At 36.9% G+C, this 25313-nt stretch overlaps 1 protein-coding gene across 1 annotated transcript; it reads right to left on the bottom strand.

The window, feature by feature from the left end:
• Window positions 1–20748: 20748 nt before the first annotated feature.
• LOC143624989 (inactive glucose-1-phosphate adenylyltransferase small subunit 2, chloroplastic-like) lies at window positions 20749–24800 on the bottom strand. The gene is made up of 8 exons (XM_077095468.1): window positions 24663–24800; window positions 24278–24601; window positions 23029–23436; window positions 22847–22950; window positions 22008–22119; window positions 21812–21910; window positions 20939–21031; window positions 20749–20865 (listed from the first exon to the last, which is right to left on the bottom strand). Exons 1-8 carry the CDS (start codon window positions 24798–24800, stop codon window positions 20749–20751), a joined length of 1395 nt encoding a protein of 464 aa, XP_076951583.1.
• Window positions 24801–25313: the final 513 nt, after the last annotated feature.

Here is a 25313-nt window from a genome sequence, read left to right as displayed (position 1 = left end):
ACAAAAGAAATTAAGATAGGTAAAGGGAACAGCAAAGGTTTTCAATATCGTTTAGTAGCTTAACTAACGTGACTTGAGGCACCACGATGAGTTGCAAGAATAGGAGAAATTGAGGTAGATTGATTTGGCATTGCCTGGAAAACTGGAGCTTGAACGGTTTGCAAGAAGATTGTTTGGCGGAAATATGTTTGGTAAACTTGAGCTTGTGGTTGCAAGGTTTGGTAGTGTTGGTTTAAGTAAGGGTGACCTTGATTGATGGGAGGAGCTTGAGGGACATGAGGTTGATGGGTTTGAGCCTAGTAAGCATGGGTCAAGTAGTATGGTGTAGTCATAGATTGGGCTTGATTGGCTTGGGTGAGTTGAGGGCACGCATTACGTAGATGATTTGGGTTTCCACAATGGTAGCAAGCACAGGTATTAGGAACACCGGGTTGAGCAAGAGGGGTAGGTTGTTGCGGAACAACTTGTGTAGTAGGCGGGACACGACAGGTGTTAGCAAGATGACCATAACGGTTACATTGGATGCAACGACGGCATAGGGATTTAACTGGGTGATGACGGTTACAAATGGAGCATAAGGGAAAAGGACCGAGGTAAGGTTTCTTGTTAGAGGAGACTGCGGGTGGGTAGGATTTTTTGCAGCAAGGTTCTTACGTTTCTTGTTGTGGGGATAAGTGGAGGTAGATAGTTCGTAGTCACTAGCAGAGGAATTAGCGGGAAAGGTTGAATCGGTTTCATTGATTTCCTGAATTCGGGTCCCTATCATAGGGATCGCAACAGCTCTCTCTTTGGCGATACATGTAGCCATACGGTGGTCACGAGAAATAGACGATCGATGTTGAGGACGACGGTGATTTCTTAGATGAGACATTCTACGAGTACCAAAATTAAAGATTTATAAGTTGAAGGATGAGTTGGGGAAAACACTAGAATAATAAAATGGTTAAGTATTTTGATAACTTATAATAACGTTTCCTTGAGAAGTAAAGGGATTTACGTCATAAAGGTTAAAAGTAAAAGATTATAAGATGATGGGGGTACATAGCGTAAATAGTTATTAAATGATGTAGTCAATAAGATTAATGTGTGATGACTGCATGAGGAGTTAAGTCAGTTTAAAAATTATATTTGATTAAGTTTACTATAAACTAACGAAATATAAATTGTGGATGTTGGTCTCGCATGAGCTTTCCATGGCAATTTGAATGGCCCAACGAACTAACGAAAAACAACTGAGTTTGACAGCCCATGAGCGTTACATGGCAATTTGATTGTCCCAACTACAATGCAATGAAGTTTGTCAGCCCAATGAGCGTTACACGGCATTTTAACGGACCAAACTAAAAAATGAACTATCGAAATAAATATGGGTAGTCGGAGTATCTTGTGAATCACCACATTTAATTACTCCAACAAAAATACGAAAACAAGTTAAGAAATGGATAGTAGGAGTGCCCATGGGTTCCATGGATTTTTCACCCAACTAACCATTTAAATAACGAAATACAATAATCGGGAAAACCGAGTTTAGCCACGAACCACCGTGAATTCGGTTTAAAATACTTAGGGTGTCGGTCGTATGGCATTTGTGGGTCTCGCTCGGGTCCATAGGATTGAGTATTTTGGTCAGGTTATCACCCAGGTAAGAAATAACGTCTTACCTTTAGTTCTTGGAACCGTTTTGCTAGTGCCCAACTCACAGTTTCTCTCCCCTTTTCATTTGTGATAGGGGCATTCCATATAGCCTAGCCCTAAGGTGTACGAGTGAAAAAACAGGTGGGAATTCTTAAGGAATTTCCCGCAAATAAAAGCAATCTAATTTTTGAAAAGTTTTCTTTGGATGTTGAGGCATAGCCTCAGAGTTTGTGTGTGTGTGCATAACAATACAATAATTAATAAATAATTATATAGGAAAGCTGTAAACAATTTAAAATTGAACATATAAAGGTAAACAGATAGGCACGTATAGGGCTCCTAAACATGTGTCTAAGGCAATTTCTAACGACCTATCTTAAACCTTCGGCTCTGAAATCTGTCATAACCCAACCTACGGCGGAAATGCTTGGGCACGAACTGATTGCTCATAGCTTTTCAAAGATTACTATCATGCGTTATTAAAATGGAAATATGTATTAATTAAATTAAGTTTCCAAATAAATCAAATTCAACAAATACATAATCCATAATCATACAACATTACAACTTATATCACAAATGATCTTGATTAATTATTTTCTAACTTAAATTCTTCACTAACTCTTCACCAACCTGCATTTAACTTTCTATTATAACCTGCATATGTGTATAAAATAGAATATTTGTCAACAACATATATTGAGTGAGCAACACACCATTTTGAGTGTACATATAGTATATATAACAAAATAAGTAATTGCAACAAGTCATATGAGAATAACAAATTAACCAAATGAGCAAGTATAACTGAGATGTCAAGAAGCACAAAGGCTATAACGACTGGCGTATGATCATACTATTCTGATATTATGTTGGACCTCTCCGAATGCGAAAGTATATAAAGCAAGTAAGCACGTAAACAAGTAAGGTATAAGTTGTTCACAAATAAGACAAAGTTGCAGTTTTGTGTATAAGTATATATGAGAAATATATTTACGCATATGTCCCCAAAACGTGGAACACAAGTAAAAAGGGGAATGTGGTACTCACCTTAGTAAATAAGCAAAGGATAATTATTAGGTAAGAGAGCGATAAACGAAGCTCTTCGGGAAGGATCCCGACGAGAAGTCCTAATAAAGAATACCTGAGGAAATAAATATAGATCGTATAAAGAAACTGAAACTAGTTAGAGACTCGGGAATTGATGACCGAGTGTACTAACGAAAGTTAAATATTACATAGTTTTCAATATTTTATCATTTTAATTTATCAAGTTTATAATAAAGAATTTGTTTTTAATTATATAACTTATTTTTATAAAATACTTAACTATATAAATATTCATGATTTTTAGATAGATTACATAAAGAAATTGTTTTAATGAGTATTTTATACTAAAAATATATTTATGTATTTATGTATATTCTTATAGTAATAATAATGATATATAAATAAATAAATAAATAAAATAAATGTATATAAAATAAATAAATAAATAAACAAACAAATAAATAAATGGGTGGGGTTAGAATAAGAAGTGAGTTATTTGTAAGAAGTGTGAGAAGTAATATCGGGCGTTGGATGTGATCATCTGATGGTGGATATTGTTAGTGTGTTTTTTGTTCGGTGTGTTTTATTTTGTAAAATACTTATTTTTATCAAGTTTATAATAAATAGTATGTTTTTAATTATATAACTTATTTTTATAAAATACTTAACTACATAAATATTCATAATTTTTAGATAGATTATATAAAGAAATTGTTTTAAAATGAGTATTTAATACTAAAAATGTATTTATGTATTTATGTATATTCTTTTAGTAATAATAATGATATCTAAATAAATAAATAAATAGTTATAATATATATACATATATAAATGGCTTTTAAACAAAGTTCAGAAAATAATGATCGGTTGATGTCGGTTTTAATAGTAAAACATTTATTTAATATATAATATTGACTATATTAAATTACTAAAAATCTATTAAATTAAAACAAAATAATAAATAAAAAATAAGTAATCTGCCATAGCCGGGACTCGAACCCGCGCCATGGTCGGCTCAAAAGGGAACAACCACACACACCAGCCACCTGCGCTGGTGTGTTATTTGGTTTACAACTGAAAACAATAATCTTTTAACCAATACAGACGAAAGCCTCTATATACAATAAGAACCCTAGACAACTAATTCGTTTAATCTGTTAATGTTGAATAAATTAAGTATAGGGTTAATGGAGGGCAAATTACAACGAGCATATAGATACAATCTATTACCTATAATGACGTTGGATTGATAGGGTTTCGTCACTTAAACCAGTCGGCTTAAACCGCTTTTGAACAAGCAAAAAGATGACGACTGCAAGCACTTGAGTATAGGGGATTTGTTGGCGTAGCCATAAGGATCGTGTGGGGAGAATTGATTGGATTATAAAGATCGTTATGATGTATTTTGACAAACGATTTATGGCGGTCTGAACATATGATTAATACAGATATTATTTGATTCTTGATTCCTAAAATCCGAGTGTCGGCAAGGACGAATTAGGCAAGAAGAATCAAAACCATGATTCCATTCCTGATTTGGAGCGAAGATTGTGGTTTAAGCATATCAAACGGGTCATCGGGTACGATATGGGTCGGGTTTGAGTAACTGGGTAAATAGTTTCTATTATAATATAATGATATATTCATAGATTTGCTAAATAGCCCCTGCAGTTTGGATATGGATATGAAAATTGGTCAAAGTTTAGATTTGGGGTTATAAATGTATATTTGTCAAAGTTAAATATATATAATAAAAAATAAAAATTATATCATATTAAACGCAACAAATTTTAATTGATAAAGATACTCGAACATAAAACGGGTCGGGTAATATTGATTGGGAAAAACCAAGTTGTTACCATCTCAAGATCCGCACCTCCCATATGCGATGTCTAGATCTCAAAGCACTTCCAGACTCCATGCATGAAGTTGTATGATGGAACCACTGATCCTGAAGAGCATGACGCCCGGTATCGCGAGAGGATGGAGATCAACCCCATACCTCAAAATTCAAGGAAGCCTACTTTTGCAAAGGCTCTGTGTCAACCTTGACTGAAGCTGCTTTAAAATGGCCCCTGTTTTGGACAAAAATCAGCTAAGGATCAAGTATCCAAATATGTTATGTGAGGTAAGGTGCTAATTCGATAATAACAAATGTATAAGCGTGATATCGGTGAACACAATGGTTTGATCACGAGAGAAAAAGCCCTTAATCACGATAGTCTTACTTCGGTCAAAACTTATCGAGGCAATCGTTGGTAAAATAGCTCCGGTCGAAGATTAATAGGATAATCTTTGGTCGAAGTACTTTAGTCATTGATCAACAAGGTAACCTTTGGTCGATGAGTATATGGTTATCGTGGTCTCCGGCACAAAAAACCCCCGGCCGTCGAGTTTATTAATGAACAAAAGGTGATTACAAATATTTGTGGAGTATATGATCGAGATTACAATGAAAGCTAGTGTATAGAGATAATAATTGCTTCTGCTCTAGTGTGTGTGTAAGTACATGTGTCTATTCCTATCGATCATACTCAAATATTTAAGGAAAAAGTAATTAACAAACTTAACGACTTCATCCTATAAATCCGCTAGTCTTCCATTTTTCACCAACGTGCTCTTTGACCACGTGCTGATAGCCACTCACTAGCGAATAAAGCGGTAGACCAGGTCTAGATACCGTTGTTGTTATATAAACGTCAATCTTCTAGAGTGTTCGTCCATAATCAGCTATGTTGAATTAGGATCCTAGATCCATGTTCCATCTATAGGATGTCCCATGAGGATAATTGATGCAAGTTCATCTTGAAGTCGATATACCTGTCTAACACATCACCATACTAAACGCGTTTATTAGTAAACAAACAATACCGAGGATCGTCAATCCTTTATATCATGATATATATTTCTAGGATAAACTATCCATAAGACAGACAAGGATAAAGGATCCTCAGTATAAAAATCGTGTCCTAACAATTGCCCCCAAAATGGCGGGTGACAGCGGAGCACAGCTGTCATTTTGAAATTCAAAATCCTGCAAAATAGTAGATGATTAGACTTGTGCCAGGCGGTTGATATTCACAAACCATAATTACAAGCCGCCTATATATGTAGTAATTATAATCCTTTTATAATCACACATCTAAGCGCCTCTCAGGTATCTTTTTTATTCATCTTTAACCGATATGTCTTCTGTTTCCACATCCTCTTCCTCATCTTTTTTCCTTCATGATGAACTTTATTCGCAAAACATCCTTCAATTACTTTCTTCCAAAGTATGTAAATTCACAGACTCGGAAATTGATGAAATTCGATCATGTTTTCCAATCAACACGGTTTTCCGACCTTTCGATTCCACAGCTCGTAGTGACAGCATCTCGAAAACCTGGGTTTGCTTTCCGGCCCAACCGTTTCTTATAGGTTATAAGTATCCATTCCCCAACTTTACTCAAAGGTTCTTCAACTTAGCGGGAATTTTTTATATTCAGACCATGCCAATGTTGTGGAGAGTCCTTCATACCATAGAAAGGATTACAGTGGAGGAAGGAATCGAGTTTGGCTTAGCGGAATTAGCATACCTGTACAACCTTGTTACCCATGGTTCCAAACGTTTCTTCTTTAAATCGAACCTAATCAAGAGAACCCCATTTTTAAAGTCACCCTTAAGAGTACCCTCTGGAAAAATCAATTTTTCTTCGTAAGAAGAGACTCTATTTCGGGTGGAACTAATCTTCCCAAAAAGTGGATACCAAAGGGTAGGATCCAGGATCCTTAGATAACATAAATAGGATACTTTATTGTTTCGCTAACCATTTCTATTATTTGTGTAGTTGAAAACTTCGATCTGCTGACCGATCTTCCAGTAGTTGAAGACAGAGTAAGGAGGTTTTTGTCATTGGATCCTGCAATCAGAACTTTTCAGGAAAAGTCTGTTGAAGCCTTTCAAAGACCAAGGCCAGAATCAATCATGTCAAGTAAGAATAATAATTTTCAGTAAAAAGCATTAAAAGTTGAAAACTTATCTGCTATCTGCTATTTATAGGTGGCCCAAAATCAGGAAAGTCTGCTTCCAAATTCTCCCTCAAGGATATCGACTGCATGCTTAGCAAGAAAAAGACTTCGAACTCGATTCCAACATCCAAGCCTCGTCCAATCACAACCCGAACAAAGTCTGGGTCCAAGAGAAAGAAAAGCTCAGACACAGAGAACCCCTTTGATGCTGAAAAGTAGATCCTGGACATGCTTTCTTCAGTAAGGATCCTTTATCTTCACCAATTTTCATTATCTCAAACATTTTCCTTGGCTTATTCTACTTTTATTCATAGGCCATTGATTCTGCCCGACATTATTATGAGAAGACTGTTGCAGAACATGATAAGACCCTCGCCATGCTGAGATCAATAGCTGCTGCTAATGAGAAGGCCCTCGCTAAGATGACCAAAGAGAAAAGAGAAATAGAGGCGCATGCTGCTGCCCTGGCCGTTCAGATGCAGGATGAAATCAATCAGGTAGCCGAAGAGGTGAAGGTATGGGCAGCTAAGTCGATTTTAGAGGCTAGAATCAAGTTAGTTACCGAAGCCAATGATCCATCCTTTGATAAGTCTTCATGGGAAATCAAAGAATTGAAGCAGGCCTTGATTGACTTAGGTGGAGGCGAGGAGGAAATTGAGGTTGTGATGGTTGATGTGGGCGAAGCAGGAACTAGCGGGGTGAAGGGTTTGGATGGAACTGAAGGTAGAAACAAGGCAACGATGGGCGATGAAGGATATAAAAGATAAGGCTCGAGCCCGTTTTATTTTATCTTTATAATGCTTTCATGAACAAATTTTGTGGTTTGTAACAAACAATAGTATTTAGGATAAAGGATCTATGATCCTTAAGACAATATGCGGGGGTGACAAAGGTGGAGGGATCCTCTGTTTGTGGGGATGAAGCCTTTGTTTCCCCTGTTTTTAATTTCCCTGCACTTTATGAACTATTAGTAACTTTCACTTAACCCGGATGGATGGTCCATCTTTTCGTATGGTGAAGTCCGGGTTAAGGATTTTGGATAAGTCCTTGGGGCTTATTTTAATTAATATATAAATCTTTTGCCTATTTACTTGTCATTTTATTTTCAAAAACTTGTTAAATATAAGTTTGGCGTTGTTAATAGTTTGACAAATAATTTTGAGTAAAAGATTTTTTTTTTTCGGATAAAAGATCCTTAAAAATTGTTTAGAATAGAATATCTTTAAATCGTAAATCTTAGGATAAAACATTCTTAATAGTTGATAACATTTATAACTAGGGACAAGCCCAACAAACTGGGGACAAGCCCAAACTGGGGACTGGCCCAAAGATTCGGATGTAAACTGGGGACTCGCCCAAACCGGGATTTAGCCCAAACGTGAGATAACGTGAAAATGTTATAAACCGGAGGTAAGGTACATCTACCATAATTCGTAGGATCCTCCATATAGCCGGAGACAACGAAATTGTCAGCCACTAAGCGTGTACTGGTCCCGCTACCCCGAACTATACGTCGGATAGCGTGCGCAACTGGCGATCGTGAGAAAGGTGAAAACCTTTAAACCGTAGGGGATATGACCATCGGGGGTCATATCCAATCGTGGGCTAGGCCAAGGGAAATAAGATAGTACCTCAAACGTAAAGGAGAGGTGGCCAACCTCTTGAACATCAACTGAATCATTGTAATCCTGCATGGTTATTCAAAACTTGGAAAAGATATAGTGTTAAGAATACATTATCCTTAAATTAACAATAATAATTCAAAAAGAATAACTGATCAGAAAGATGTTACCGATTTAAGGATCCTAGTTCCTTTTTTGGATAATATATACTCTCAGGATAGTGGATCCTGATCAGAAAAAATATTTCTTGAGGTGTATGGCATTCCATGCTCTCGGTAACCTGTTGCCTTCCATTGTGAGCAAATGAGATGCCCCCTTTCCTGCCTCTGACTCAATTTGATAAGGTCCTTCCCATTTGGGCGCTAGCTACCCATCAGCCGGATTTGTTGTGTTTTGAAAGGCTTTCCTTAACACTAGATCTCCTTCTTAAAATCTTCTGATTCTGATATTTTTGTTATATGTCCCAGCTACCCTTTGTTCTTCCATAGTATCCAAGTCTTCAAGAAGGACTTCTTTATTGACTCCAGGATCACAGATGTTGGTTCTCACAGTAGGAACCACCATTTCTGTGGGAATTACTGCTTCTGATCCAAACACCAAAGAGAAGGGTGTCTGGCCTATTGCATTTTTAGGTGTAGTTCTGTCTGCCCAAAGAACATAAGGAAGTTCTTCAGCCCATTTTCCCTTCTTGGATCCTAGCTTTTTCTTTATATTGTTGATGATGATCTTGTTGCTAGACTCTGCTTGACCATTGGCTTGAGGATGAACCGGAGTTGAAGTAATCATTTTGATGCCCCAACTGTCACAAAAGTTAGTGGTTCTCTTCCCGATAAACTGGGAACCATTGTCACAAATAATTTCAGCGGGAATACCAAATCTAGTTATAATATTTCGTTTAATAAAAGATATTACTTCCCTTTCTCGGACTTGTATAAATGCTTCTGCCTCAATCCATTTGGAGAAGTAGTCAGCCATAGCAAGCATGAAGAGTTTTCCACCTGGTGCTTTTGGCAGTTTGCCTACAATATCCATACCCCATTTCATGAAAGGCCATGAGGAGGATATAGGATATAGAGGCTCCGCTGGTTGATGAAGGATGTTCGCGTGTCTTTGACAAGCATCACACTTTTTTGAATACTCCACTGCATCCTTCTTCATTGTTGGCCAGAAGTATCCAGTTCTGAGTATCCTGGAAAATAATGCTCTTCCACCTGTGTGATTGCCGCAATCTCCTACGTAAAAATTCTTAAGTACTTCCTGGAACTCAGGATCTTCGATGCATCTCATATATGGACCTGCAAGAGATTTTCTTTATACCATATTATCTAATAAAATATATTGGCATACCTTGAGTTTGAAGGACTTGGGATTTTCTGTGGCTGGAATTTCTCTAGTCTGAATATAGTTCTTGATAGGATGGATCCATGATCCTTTGTTATTTGAGGATGAAGGATCCCAGAGTACGATTTCCTTATCATTTTTTATGTCTCCAACTTCCTGTTCTCCTATTGCTGGCGATAGAATGTGGATTTTTGAGATTTTCAAATCTTCATGAATCTTCAGAGATGAGGCTAAGTTTGCTAAGGCATCTGCCCCAGCGTTTTCTTCCCTCGGTACCTATGTAATACTAAATACTTCGAAAAATTTCGACAATTCCTTCACAACATCTAAATATTTCATTAGTTTCTCACCTTTAACTGCATACGAGCAATTAAAGTGGTTAGTTATCAATAAAGAATCTACATAAACTTGAAGATACCTGATCCTCATGCTTTTGGCTAATTTCAAACCTGCAATTAAAGCCTCATACTCTGCTTCATTGTTTGTTGCCTAGAACTCACAAGCTATGGATTGGGGTAATATGTCCCCCTATGGCAATTTCAGTAGGATCCCCAATCCTGTTCCTCTCACGTTGGACGCTCCATCTGTGAAGAGTATCCAAGGATCCTTGGTCTTTTCCAGTTGTTGGACTTCCAAATTAGATTCTCTTTGTAGATCACTAGTGAACTCAGCCACAAAGTCCGCTAGTGCTTGAGACTTGATTGTTGTTCTCGGCTCGTATTGGATATCATATGCACTTAACTTTATAGCCCACTTAGCCATTCTACCTAATAACTCTGGTTTTTTAAGAACATTCTTTACAGGATAGTTAGTTCTCAAAATAATAGGGTGAGTTTCAAAATAATGTCTCAGTTTAGTCGAAGCCATAATAAGTGCAAGAATTAATTTCTCTAAATGGGAGTACCTGAATTCTGCATCTAAAAGACTCTTACTTACATAATACACAGGGTGTTGTTCACCATCGTGGTCCTTTACCAAGACGGCACTTATTGCATTGCCTGACACTGCGAGATATAGAAACAGGGGTTCTCCATCTAGAGGCTTCATCAAGGCTGGGGCCGAAGATAAGTAATCCTTCAAAGCCTTGAGTGCAACCTCATGTCTTTCAGTCCACTCAAATTTCTTGTTCTTTCTTAGGATATCATAGAAGTCTTTGCACTTTTCGGAGGATCTTGAAATGAATCTATTCAAAGCCGTTATTCTTCCGGTGAGTCTCTGGACATCTTTGACATTTGTAGGAGACTTGAGAATGATGATGGCTTCGATCTGTTCCGGGCTTGCTTCAATTCCCCTCTTTGTGACCATGTATCCCAGAAACTTTCCAGCCTTAACGCCAAAGTGGCATTTGGATGGATTTAGTTTCATGTTATAGTGATCAAGGATATTGAATGCTTCCTCAAGGTCTAGGAGGAGATCCTCTACTTTCTTCGACTTTACCACCATATCATCTATGTATACCTCTATAGTCTCTCCCAATTGGTCCTTGAACATCATGTTGACTAGTCTTTGGTACGTCGCCCCTGCATTTCTTAGTCCAAACGGCATAGCAGTATAACAATATATGCTGGTTGGAGTCATGAATGTTGTATCCTCTTGATCAGATAGTTCCATTTGAATTTGTTGAAATCCATAGGAAGCATCCATAAAGGTGACATTTCATGTCAAGCCGTCGCGTCCACCATGGCATCTATATGTGGTAATGGGAAAGGATCCTTGGGGCATGCCTTGTTTAAGTCCATAAAATCGACACACACCCTCCACTTTCCATTCTTTTTTGAAACAACGACCACATTAGCTAGCCATCGAGGATATTGAACCTCTCTGATCATACCGGCCTTAAGAAGTTTTTCAACTTCTTCTTGTATGATCTTGTTCCTCTCAGGAGCGAATTTCCTTCGCTTCTGATGGACGGGTTTCACAGTTAAATCAAGGCCGAGTTTTGAGTGATTACCTCTTTTGAAATACCTGTCATGTTTGAATGTTTGAACGCAAAAGTAGATCTTCTTCGCCCTAAGAAGAATATTATATCCTCCTCGATCTTATTGGGGATACTGGATCCTAGGAACACCTTTATTTCTGGATCTTCGGTGTCCAATGATACTTCTTTAAGGTCTTTCTCCCGAGCTTCCAACACGTCCCTAGGATGTTGCTGTAGTTGCTATGCTATAGTTGGTTTGGCTGTTGGCTTCATTGATGATGAATAATAGTTCTTGGCCTCTGCTTGGTCACCCACTATCTTCACAACTCCCCAAGGAGTAGGTAACTTGATGCATTGGTGATAAGTTGAAGCTACAACTTTCATCCCATGGAGCCAAGGCCTACCGAAAATAACATTACAACAGGAAAGGTTATCTATTACACAAAATTTTTGATATGAGTTTAACCCTTCAACATAAATTGGGAGGTTGATGTCCCCCAATTTTTTCTTGGTTTCACCACTGAAACCGACTAGCACCGATGTTCTAGGAAAGATTTCTGAATCCGGGATGTTCATCTTCTTGAGTACATCATGTTGGATAATGTTGACTGAGCTGCCACCGTCCACTAGGATCCTGCGTACATAATGGTTAGAGATAAATAAAGTAATAATCAAACCGTGATGATGAGGATCCTGAATGTTCAACTTGTCTTCTTTGTCGAAGAAGATTCTCTTGTCTGTTGTTAATGTGGTTGACACTATCGGATGATCCCCGTTATCCATCTTGATCTCCTTGGCGAATCTTTTTGCTGCATAGAAAGAAGTTCCACAGATGTCTGAACCTCCGGAGATGAATTTGATTGCTTGCACACCCAGCTTGTCCTGTTGAGGATCCGGGATCCTTGAATTGAAAAAGATTCTCTGATCAGTTACTCGAGTGGTGGGAATGAGTGGTCTTCTCTCATTATCCAACTCGAATTCTTCTATGGGACTTTCTTCTATGGTACAAGAATCTCTAAACAGTTCGTAGTCTCTGGAGACAAAGTTGATCACATGAGCATCTGGTGGTGGTGGTGTTGCTTTTTGTGGAAGGTCTTCAGGATCTTGGATCTTGGATTTCTTCCTTCCCAAGAGTTCTTTAAAGTGACCCTTAATCAGGAGGTATCCAATCTCCTTCCTTAAGCCGATGCACTCATCTGTCGTGTGGCCAAAATCTTCGTGGAAGGCACACCACTTAGACTTGTCCTTGAAGCCCACAACCTTCTCATTCTTTCGGGGCCACCTTGCTTTTTCTCCTAGATCCTTCATGGCACAGATCAGGCCATGAATATCCACAGAGAAACAATAGTCGGAGATGCAAGGATAGTCTTCATCGTCATCTCCTTCTTCAACTGCCTGTACGTTTTGATTGTTGAACTTGGCGTATGGCTTCGAGTTGTTGTTCCTCTTCCAGTATCCTTTATTCTTTTCGGGAGTTTCTTGTTTTGTTTGTCCCCCGAGATGATCCTGGATCTTTTATCTTCCTTTAACCGAATGTATCTTAATGCCCTGTTTCTGACTTCATCTAATATCCTGCATGGAGTCATCACTAAATCATCATAAAAGGGGGTGCTCTTTTGAATTCCCATCTTGAATGCTTCAACAGCAGTAGTCATATCAAGGTTTGGGATTTCTAGAGCTTCCTTGACGAACCTAGTAACGAAATCCCTAAGGGATTCATCACTAGGTTGAACAACACGATATAAATCACTGGTTAACCTCTCAAATTTCCGACTACAGGAAAATTGAGTGTTAAATAAATTAACTAAATGAGAGAAAGATGAAACCGAGAAGGAGGGAGACTTAGCAGCCATTTTAGTGCAGCTTCTGTTAGTGTGGCTCCAAATCCTTTACAAAGGTAAGCCTCCTTGAGTCTTTCAAGAACGGGATTAATTTCCATCCTCTCCCTATACTGTGCAACATGTTCCTCCGGATCGGTACTTCCATCATACGTCTTCATGTTGGGAGTTTGGAACCGCTTCGGGATTTTAGCATCACATATGGGCGGAGCGAATCTGGATAATTTGTGACTTCCCTCCGGTATCTCAGGAATTGGACGTATTACTCCCGGGACACTGGATATCATATCCTTTAGCTTCTGTAACTCTTTGGCCATGGCCTGGTTGATACCTGAATCCTACATGGGAACATGGTTAGTATCTAAAGATATAGGATCGTACCAGTTACCTCTCTGTTGGGTTGAGTTTGGTATTCCAGACGAGTATCTAGGATAAGAGGAGTCAGCAATCGGAATGGGTCCTCCAGAAGCTATGGTTTGCATGGGGATTATGTCCCCATAATGGACTTCGGATGATCGTTGATGTTGGGATCCAAAGGATCCCTGATCCTGAAAGAGGGATCCTTGATAAGGAATCCCGTAGGACCCTGGCGGAAGCACCCCTGATCCCCTTTGGAACATCGAGGAACTATGCATTGGTTGACCTATTGACCCATGGTTGAAGCTAGATGGTCCTTGCTGGAAATCCGAGTATCCTTGAACCTGAGGACCCATGGATCCTTGTTGAAGGATGAATGATTCTGGCTGAAAGACTGAGGATTCTTGAGTTTGCTGGCCCATGGACCCTGGTTGCAGGATAGAGGGTCCTGGGTGAAAAATTGAGGATCCTTGAACCGGTTGACCCATGGACCCTTGTTGAAGGATATGTGATCCTGACTGAAAGAGTGAAGATCCTTGCGAAAGCTGAGCCATGGATCCTGGACTGGTGAAATCCAGCATCCTGGGCACCAGGGGAGTGAGATCTTCTGCTGGCCTCTTATTCTTCCTGAGATCTTCTATCTCACGAAGGATCCTATGGTTAGTCTTGTTCTGCTGCTCCATATATGCTTTCACCTGCGAAAACATAGAGGAAACGTCATTTTTAGAGTTTACCGCGGAAGTAGCAGCGGTTGTTCTCGAGCTCTAGAAGACTGGTATTTGCATCTTGCTCCCAGAAGTAGCAGCCTTTGGTGTTCCCGTGATTGGCGGAGGTATCGGCGGCAAGGTCCTTGAGGAGAGAGAAACCGAAGACGGCATAGTTGATGATGCAGAGGTGGATTGAGATGCCATTGAAAGTGATATGGGTATGAAAAATGAAGGTTGATGAGAATAATATGGGGTATAGCACCAATTGCCCCACGGTGGGCGCCAAATTTTTTTGGACAAAAATCAGCTAAGGATCAAGTATCCAAATCTGTTATGTGAGGTAAGGTGCTAATTCGATAATAACAAATGTATAAGCGTAATATCGGTGAACACAATGGTTTGATCATGAGGGAAAAAGCCCTTAATCACGATAGTCTTACTTCGGTCAAAACTTATCGAGGCAATCGTTGGTAAAATAGCTCCGGTCGAAGATTAATAGGATAATCTTTGGTCGAAGTACTTTAGTCAATGATCAACAAGGTAACCTTTGGTCGATGAGTATATGGTTATCGTGGTCTCCGGCACAAAAAACCCCCGGATGGTGAAAACTATCACCGTCGAGTTTATTAATGAACAAAAGGTGATTACAAATATTTGTGGAGTATATGATCGAGATTACAATGAAAGCTAGTGTATAGAGAGAATAATTGCTTCTGCTCTAGTGTATGTGTAAGTACATGTGTCTATTCTTATCGATCAAACTCAAATATATAAGGAAAAAGTAATTAACAAACTTAACGACTTCATCCTATAAATCCGCTAGTCTTCCATTTTTCACCAACGTGCTCTTTGACCACGTGCTGATAGCCACTCACTAGCGAATAAAGCGGTAGACCAGGTCTAGATACCGTTGTTATTTAAACGTCAATCTTCTAGAGTGTTTGTCCATAATCAGCTATGTTGAATTAGGATCCTAGATCCATGTTCCAGCTACAGGATGTCCCATGAGGATAATTGATGCAAGTTCGTCTTGAAGTCGATATACCTGTCTAACACATCACCATACTAAACGCAATTATTAGTAAACAAACAATACCGAAGATCGTCAATCCTTTATATCCTGATATATATTAATTGTTCTGTTCATTTAGTTAATCTATTTAATAACCAATTTTCTTGCAGTAGAATTTTCAAAAGATTAACTAGTGACTTGTATAGAGTAGCACATGGCAATGATGAACCCCTTAGGGATTTCATTACCAAATTCAGCAAGGAAACTCAAACAACCTAGATGTTGCAACGACTGTGAAAGCTTTCAAGATGGGTCTCAAGAAATATATCTGTTTCTATGTGGATTTCGTCATGAATCCTTCCAAGAATCAAAATGAAGCAAGGAACAGGGCCTTAAGGTTCATCAGACTGGAAGAAGTTAGGATGATTTAGAAATGGCTGAATGTCTCCAACAACTACAACCATATAAACAAGAAGTTGGATTCTCCATCATCTAAACCGTATCGATCCAAATCGTATTCCAGGAATGATAGGGTCAATGTGATAGATGATGATAAGGATGTCGTATCTTATCCTAACTTACATGATTGTTGTTTTTCAGTTGATACTCTTGGATTAATATGTGCTATGCAGGATCTAGGTGAAAAGGCAAGATGGCCGCGAAGGAATGGGAAGAAAGGTGCATGGAAAGACAAGTCCAAATGGTGAACTTTTCGTGAAGACTTTGGTCACGTAACATAAGACTACATCGGTGTGTCACTCTTTACTTTTACCGCATTTTTTTACCATATTATTGAAGTACAAATTACCTCACTTAACGAAATTGCTCAATTATTGCTTCAATTAATTTTGACCAAAATAGTTTGGCACCCACCGCGGGGCAAGTGGTTTTTTTCATATTCAAATCCATATTCACTTTCATCCTAAATCGTTACCTTGCGAAACTATATTAAAAATGGCCTCTTAATCAAAAGCTACATCTTCATACATGTCATCCTCAGTTTCCGGACATGCTCAACCACTTCCTCCCCCGCCTGCTATCTATAGGAATGCGACTATTTCCGGCGCTAACATCACAAGAGCCAGAGTATCAAACAACATGCTTCCTCCCACAACAAGGCCTTCTGCCAGCGTGCCCATTCAAAGATCCAGGTCTCCCAACACGAGGCTGGTCCTTTTGTCTAACGATGATATTCTTGATGTTTTAATGCAGTTGAAATAGCATATGGAGACTTAGACGTGAACCAACAACTCTGTCTTGAGGGTGCTTCAAGATATCCATGCACAAGGAAAATAGCCGGTGGAGGAATCCTTCACTCCATTGTTACCTAAGAACTTGAACTTTGATGCGTCAGGATCCCAAAAGAATCGCTATGACAATTTCCTTCCTATGCAGTTTGCGTCTAGAACAAGTGATCCTATCCTAGCTACCAGGATCACTCCTACTGGAGAATTTGGTGTGATTTCGGGATCCCAGCTAGGATTCCAGATGCTGGTAATATCAATAATACTAATATTTCTATGACTAATCCTGATGTTGTGCAGGATTCCAGTATTAGTCCAATAGTTCAGAAGGAGTTGTAGAAATTGAAGGAGTTAATCTCCAGCACACCTGGGATAGTCCAGCCAATCTCGGAAGTAGCCCCCAGCAGCCACATGATCTCAAGATTCACACCTCCCATATGTAATGCCGAGATCCTGAAGCGATTCCAGACTCCAAGCATGAAGCAGTATGATGGAACCATAGAACCTGAAGAGCATGTCGCCCAATATCGCGAGTGGATGGAGATCAACCTCATACCTCATAATCTCAAGGAAGCTTGCGCATGCAAAGGCTTTAGCTCAACCCTGACCAAAGTTGCTTTAAAAATGGCCCATAAGTGTGCCTCCTTTCTCTATTAAATCTTTCTTTCATTTAGTTATTCTATTTAATAACCAATTTTCTTGTAGTAGAAGTTTTGAAAGATTAACCAGTGACTTTTATAGAGTAACATATGGCAATGATGAACCCCTTATGAATTTCTTCAGCAAATTTTGCAAGGAAGTTCTAGAGATCCCCAACCTGGATGTTGCAACGGTTGTGCCAGCTTTCAAGATGGGACTCAAGAAATATACCTCTTACTATAAGGATCTCGTTATGAATCCTTGCAGGAACCTAGACGAAGCAAGGAATAGGGACAGGAGGTTAATCAGACTGGAAGAAGATATGATGATTCAGTGAAGGCTAAATGGCTCCAACAGCTACAACATCCAAACAAGAAGTTGGATTCCCCAACATCTAAAATGTATCGATCCAAACCGTATTCCAGGAATGATAGGCTTAATGTGGTAGATGATGATGAGGATGATGGATGTTATCATAACTTACATGATTATTGGTTTGTAGTTAATATCCCTCGATTAATATGTGCTATGCAGGATCTAGGTGAAAAGGCAAGATGACCGCGAAGGAATGAGAAAATTTGTCCATGGAAATACAAGTTCAAATGGTGCGCTTTTCACGAAGACTTAGATCATGTAACGGAAGACTGCATTGCTCTAAAGAGATAAATACTCAGCAAAGGTCACTTAAAGAGTTGATGGGAAAGAAGCGTCGAAACCAGGATCCCGAGCAAGATCCCAAAAGGGTAGAATCTCCACCACTGGGCGCTCTGATCATAAATGTTATCTCTAGAAGATCAAATATATGCGGCACATCCTACTCAGCAGCCATAAGACGATGAGGACATGAACAATATCCAGGATCCTCATCACGATGGTCTGGTCATAACTCTTTATATTTCTAATTGTTTCGTACCAGGATCTTGGTAGACAATGAAAGTTCAATAAATATCATCCAGTTAAACACCCTGAAGAGGATGAATATTCCGGAATCCGAGACTATTCTATGAAGTTATCCCTTTAAAATATATATGAAAGTTGTTTAGTAGTGATTTTTTTCCAAGCGTGACTTATGACTTAAATGAAGTAATTTTAAAATTTGGTTATTTTTAAGTGTTATTTTTTTCAAACTGTATTTTAATAATCTCATAATTGTTAGTTGGGTGGATAATAATTCCACACCAAAAAATTATAACTAGTCTCTCCTTTCGCCCTATTTTTTTTAATTGGACCTTGTTAAAATAACTTAACTTCGTTGCTTGTTTCGAATTGGAAGCTAATGTTTTAGGGCTCTAATCCGAATGAGCATACGAGTCGATTGATATAAAACTTATTTTGACACGGGGCTCTAAATGACTTATTTTTGTTAAATGGACTGAATTTTAAACACCAAACCTGAAATTTTTCTGAAAGACATCTCTCATTTAACGAGATGAGCTCGTGAACACTAAAAAAATATATATAGACCTGCCTATATCTTAGGAAAATATGACAAATATGAAAACTATGTCTATTATATCTATCTCTATCTGTTCCTATTTTTGAATTTTATAATTTTAATTTAGATGTAAATTTTTAGTACTTTACATTTTATCCAAGTTTTAGTTGTTTTTTTTTTTAATTCTTATAAGAGTCTTTTTTATAAAGAGAAATAAAAAACTGTCCCTTAAATTTCCATTATTTCAAAAATGTCTTAGAAATTTTGACTGAGATGTCACTTTGGAAAGCGTTCCGAGGGGATTTAGAAAGATTTGAATCTCGTCTGCTCTGTCCAAATTTAAAGTGAATCCCGTTTTTCCCGTCCAAATTTTAAGTGAATCCGCATTTCCTGTCCAAATTTTGAGATATTTTTTTTCTTTTCTATAACACTTTTTTTCTCTCCTTCAACATCTCTTCTTTCTTTTTCTTTTTCCTCATCTTCATCGTCCTCTTCTTCATCATCTCATTCGAACCGGAATACATTCAGCCACGAGTAGGAGCATTACCCAGCTTTATCGGTTTACCGGCTTTGCTTAACCATATTTTGCAACAAACACCCAATGATAACTCACCATGTTTTTATCTATAGTTTGCTCCGGTTTGAAGAAGAAGAAGAAGAAGAAGAAGAAGAAGAAGGAGGAGGAGGTTGAAGGAGAGAGAAAAAGTGTTAAAGAAGATGGCAAAAACAAATTTTCAAAATTTGGACGGATAAAACGGAATTCGCTTAAAAATTGGACGGGAAAAGGGATTCACTTTAAATTTGGACGGAGTATACGAGATTCAAATCTTTTTGAATAGCGTCGGAACGTTTCCAAAGTGACCTCCCAATCCAAATTTTTAAGACATTTTTGGAATAATGAAAATTTAAGGGCATTTTTTCTTGGTCTCTCTGTAAAAAGATGGCTCTTTTGAGAATTTTTCTTTTTAATTTTTTCTACTAGATGAGTGACCGCGTGATGCAGCGGGAAACACTTACATTTGTAATCATGTAACAAGTTTATGGATGTTCGTTGGTCGATTTGAAACCGAAAAACGTTCAAACCGGTCATTGGTTTGATTTCACCATTGATTTTTTCATTAACTTTTGGCCGGTCGTTTTCAATTTTCAAAGGTTCGTTTCAGTTTTCGACGACAAAACCGGTTACTAATGGTTTAACCCACGGTTAATTTAAAATCCATTAAAACCAGACAGCAAACGCCCATACGTAAAATGGTTTTTTTTAAATGAAAAAACTATAACAATATGATACTCAAATTAAAGATAAAAACATGCTTGTTTTTATGATATAATTTTCTTAAAAAATTATAAGCACATGAAAAAGTTATTAATATTTAAAAATAATGAGGGGGGTTGAGTTAAAAATGAAAATAAAAATCATATAAGAGTGAAAGATCAAGGATCATAGTTATAACAATTTTTAAAATTTACAAAAGTTAAGCAAAGTGAAGGGATCAATTATGTAACTATTTAATAACCTCTTTTAGTTGTTGACAAGTTTGCCTTTATCTTAGATGCATTAAAGGTTAAATCATATGTTAATTAATTTATGAATCCCTTAAAATCAAGGTGTCTTAATTTCCCTTGTTTGATATATTATATATGGTATAGATTATTAAACTCGTGGTAGAATAAAAAAATTATTGGCAAATGGATTAAAGAGGTTTAACTTATCCTCCGTTACACACAACTAGTTTGGTAATTTGGTTTAACGATTAGGTTTCGGTTGTTCATACATGCCGTAATGGATCCGTCAGGTCAGAAAAATCCCAATCTCAACGTTCTAACTTAAGTTGGTTATCAAATCAATCTGTAATGAATTTATTAAATCAATTTGATCATTTCATTCCTTTTATACAATTAACCAAATTGCTATAGCAAAATGGAGACGAAATCATCATTATAAGATGGTTTCATCTGGGAACACTGCACCGCGTAAGCCAACAATTATGCCCGATCTTATGATGTAGCCCTCGCTTTCGTTGTCCCCTTCTACTACATTATCCCTGTTTATGATCTACAGAATACAATATTATTTTATTTTCTTACACGTTACAACAAACCATATTCAAACTCTGCATTTTCATTACCTTGACATTTTTGCCGATCTTTACATTCTTGTCGATTATAGCTTTCTTTATAAACGAACCTTCACCCACACCAATGCTCTGCTCAGGCACACTCTGTTTGAAACTTACTCTAAGTTTATTAAAGAATATCTTTGTTTTTTCTGTTCATAAAAACTTGTTTTGTACCAAACAATTACTGTTAAGCCTCTAGATAAACTGAACAAACACGAACATGGCAACTTGTTCCTTCATTTAACTTAAACCGAACATGAACAATTAATCCAACGACATGTTCGTTCATTAAAAAGCTAAAAAAACAATTAGACGTACTTTCGTTACAAAAACAACAAGCCAAGAGAATTTATTTTAAAAAAGTCGACAAAAATCCCCGATAAGCATGTCACATATGTGACCGCCTATGTAAAAAAGCATGTAACATGCGACAACGGTATTTTTTTGTCGATTTTCTTATAAAAAGTTGTCTCAGCGAATATTTTATTTTGACGAAAATACTCCTAAAAGTGTATAGAAGCTCTTACAAATTCTTAAAAAATTAGAAAACATGTTTTTGGGTGGTTCTCTAAGTTCTCACGACTCATAGGAGTTCTCAGAATATCCTAACCCTATATATATTTAAGTTTTCTATTAACATATACATGAACATAAATGGACTGACACAAATAAAAGAACGTAAATTGATGAACATAAATGAATACTCACGAATGAAACATGTGTTCATGTTTGTTCGTTTAATTAAATGAACAAAATCTTTTAGTCATGTTTTTGTTCGTTTATTAGATGTACAAACTTCCGGTGAACGTTCTTTACGTTTACAGGACTAACTATTGTTATTTTAGACAGTTAATACATTTCCTTAATGGTGAGTGCATTTACCTGATAGATATCAGATCCCATGATTACTGAATCTTGTATAACAGCTCCATCTCCAACCTTAGTTCTTGGACCGATCACTGAACTTCTAATGCTACATTTCTACTTTTCAAAAAAAAAAAAAAAACGTTTGCGTAAATAATAAGAAAATAATGTACTTATAGATACATTTTCTATCAATTTGATAAAAATGTAATACATTTAAAATGCAACCATCACCAATGGTGCTATCTGTGATGACAGCATCAGTTACTAGAGATGGAGGCAGATGACGAGGCAGGGTGTACAATGGAAAATTCCTATCGTGGAAGCTGTCACCAAGAGAGATGAATATTTAGTATTAGCTCTTTCTGGAGGTGGCAAAAGTTGCGGGTCATGCTGGTTCGGTAATTGTTCTAAACTGTTTATTTTGTTTCCTGTTCAGGTGTCGGGTGTCTGGAAACACTCTTAATTTAAAAAAAAAACAAAAAGTCTTTTTTTTGTGGATAGTATGTTAGATATGTTTACAAAAGTTACATTTACAAAAAATAATCCAACCTTTTTGAGTATCATGATTTTAAGAGGTTTTGTTCAATACAAATACACTTTGGACGAATTTCAGCCTGATTGACACATTTCATCCAAACCAAAATAACATTCAACATATGTGCAATTGATGCTGATTTTGGTTAGAGAACGCCAATTTTACCCTCAATGCACTAAAGATATCAATTATTTTGAAAAACTTTCAACTTTTAATGACAAGGGTAATATGGAAAAGTAGTACATTATCCATATCTGAAAAAAGATAATCATATTGAGAAAAGTCAGTACACAAACATTTAATGGATGTAAACCAGACCCGTGGGCTCAATACTAATAAACCACCTCTACGGTTTATTAGTATTGAGTGTACGGCCCACTTTACGTCATATAGGGATGCTCAATACTATTAAACCCTAATGATAATATAGGTTCTGATAACATGGACATTAACTTAAAATTGCCACCTCTAGGTTTTGGACTATACATTCTCTTAAGGTTTTCATAGTTACTGACTTATATTTCATGTTTATTTTCATCGTGCTTTCCATATTCGCTTTGTAATATGCTTCAATACTTCTCATATCCTCCCAATATCCATCAAACCGATAAGCATGTACCTGTTATTACAAATTTACAGCAAACTATTTATTCTGCTGTGTTCAATTAAAATGGCAAAAATGGTAATAAAGACTAACCTTCAGCCCCAAAGATACTGCACCTGGTATCACTTCATTCTTCAAATCATTTGCTTTAGGAAAACATTCTTTTAAAAGCTTTATCATAACATGTCTATTTATTACATAAATCCCCATGCCAGAAAACGTTTCGTTATTAAACTTTGATATAACTGGGTTTAAATCCGGTTCCTTATCGAAACCAATGACTCGATTTCCATAACCTACATTGAAGCTTCCAAAATCCGTGTTGTAATCTCTCGTTTCATCCAAAACTGAAACCGTTACATCCGCCTTGTTGTCCCTGTGTGCATCTAGAAGCTTCTGGTAATCCATCTTGTATAGATGGTAACCTGGGAGTACTAAATATTCAACGGCTGGATGTTGTTCTAGTACCCATAAACATCTTCTCAAAGCATCTGCAGTTCCCTACATAACCAAAATACCAAACTTTCTATAAACGTTTTTGTGTTTTCAAGTGTAAAAGATTTAGAGAAATGTTATTTAATGTTTCTACTGAAAATCGTGCGTTTTGTTCTAGATGTGACAATGCCCTTTTGATTAAGGGTGTTCATGAAACCGAAATAACTGAACTGAAATCACCGAATTCAAACAATAATGGATGGTTTGGTTTTGGTAAATTGAATTTTTGGTTGGCTTTGGTTTTGTATGTAGTTAAAACCGGAAAAACTAAACCAAGGTTGTAGATTTTCATCTTTTATATTGAATTTTAAATAATTTATAAGGATTTAGTAAACAATAAAATCCAAGGAGTTTAGCACAAATATGTAATAATCAATTAATAATTGATTAACAAAAAGATTTAGGCCCAAATTAAATATTTTGGGCTGATTTTTTGCAGCCAAAAAGTTTAAAGTCTGAATGGTAAAACACTAAAACCGGAAAACCCCGAACTTAACCGACCGGTTTTCAAAATCTCAAAAACAAAATTTTGGTTTTTTGGTTCGGTTTGAGCCCATAGCTGACACAAAACGACCCATGATTTACTTAAGAACGAGTTGATTTGGGTTGTCTTTTATCCCATACGGGTCAAACGAGTCAACATAACAAAAGTCATATGATTTGAAAGTTACTATTTTTTTGTACATTTTGTTTCTCTATGTACGAACCGCTTAGTTGTTTTTGTTAAAAATCTGGATTATTAGCGTAGTAATATTCTTGTAATCATAAGTTAATACATTGGTTATTTATGAAAAATAGTATGGTTTATCTTTATTTAGTTACAATGTCAATGTAATTAGTGAAGAACCTGAAACCAGTTAGCATCTTCCTGGCTCTGATAAGCTGCAATAACTTCAAGAAATTCATGGTTTGCCAATAATCCACCGGAATATGCTCTTGAGAGATGCGAATTTAAAGACGTGGAATTAAACTGTGTAAGCGCATATACTTTGGTTATATTACTATTAATGCAATTGCTTATAACTGCATCAATAAGCCTATAATTTCCTGCCACTGGAACTGCACCTTCTGATCTTCGTTTGGTCAAAGGATACAATCTTGATTGATGTGACGCGTCTCCAAACACCACAGCCGCAACACTCTGTGAAATGCAGCGTTGGTTTATCAAAAACTGTTAATAACGAAAACAATAATAATTCTTGTTATCATCAAATAAAACGGACCTGGTTAGCTGGTGAAAATTGGCATTCGGGTTTCTGGGAATTAGTTATGGAGAATCTTGAATGAAGCTTCTTCAAAGGTGGTTTTTTAAGGTGGATATGGGGTGGTTTAAGCTTTGGATTGATGGAGGTATGAAAAGTGAGTGACATTATAATGATAAGAGATGAAAGATTTGGAGGTGATGAGAGGATGACAACGATGTTTTGAGTTTGATTTTATTAAATTTATATATTTTGATTTGGATTTTATCACACAATTTAGGTATCATTGTAGCAAATTTGTAATGAAAAGCTAAGGGAATTTGGGTTTCTTGTAGGTGATGGATGTTGCAGAGAGAATACTTGGCAAAATTGACCAAGCATGGTATCATTCTTTTCTAGGTTGCCTTCCTCATAAAGAGTGTTAGATTGGACACTAGTTTTGGTTATTGTTATTAATTAAATATATTTCTTTTTAATTATTTAGGTACTCCCTTTGTCCCAGTGTTTTAGTTTGAAAACACAAAATTTAATAAATTGTAATGATTGTACTTTTTACTTTACAAATGACTATAATACCTTTCAAATAAATAAAAAAAAAAAATTTAAAAAGGTTTGAATGATTGACTTGTGAGGGTAAACTTGAAAATTAATTAAAAAATTTTGAAAGTTGACATTTGTTAT

Source organism: Bidens hawaiensis, unplaced genomic scaffold (assembly GCF_021521415.1).
Source record: "Bidens hawaiensis isolate Kalapana, Puna unplaced genomic scaffold, B.hawaiensis_p1.1 tig00004007_1, whole genome shotgun sequence".
Classification (NCBI taxonomy): Eukaryota; Viridiplantae; Streptophyta; class Magnoliopsida; order Asterales; family Asteraceae; genus Bidens; species Bidens hawaiensis.
Note: the sequence above shows the minus strand (reverse complement) of the source record. Positions and strands in the feature narration are given on the sequence as shown.

Coding starts and splice junctions, on each gene's coding strand:
- LOC143624989 (XM_077095468.1), bottom strand. CDS start 24,800: ATGTCACTCACTTTTCATACCTCCATCAATCCAAAGCTTAAACCACCC. Junction 24,602..24,662: donor CCGAATGCCAATTTTCACCA/GCTAACCAGGTC, acceptor CGTTATTAACAG/TTTTTGATAAACCAACGCTG. Junction 22,951..23,028: donor CAGTATCTTTGGGGCTGAAG/GTTAGTCTTTAT, acceptor TTGTAATAACAG/GTACATGCTTATCGGTTTGA.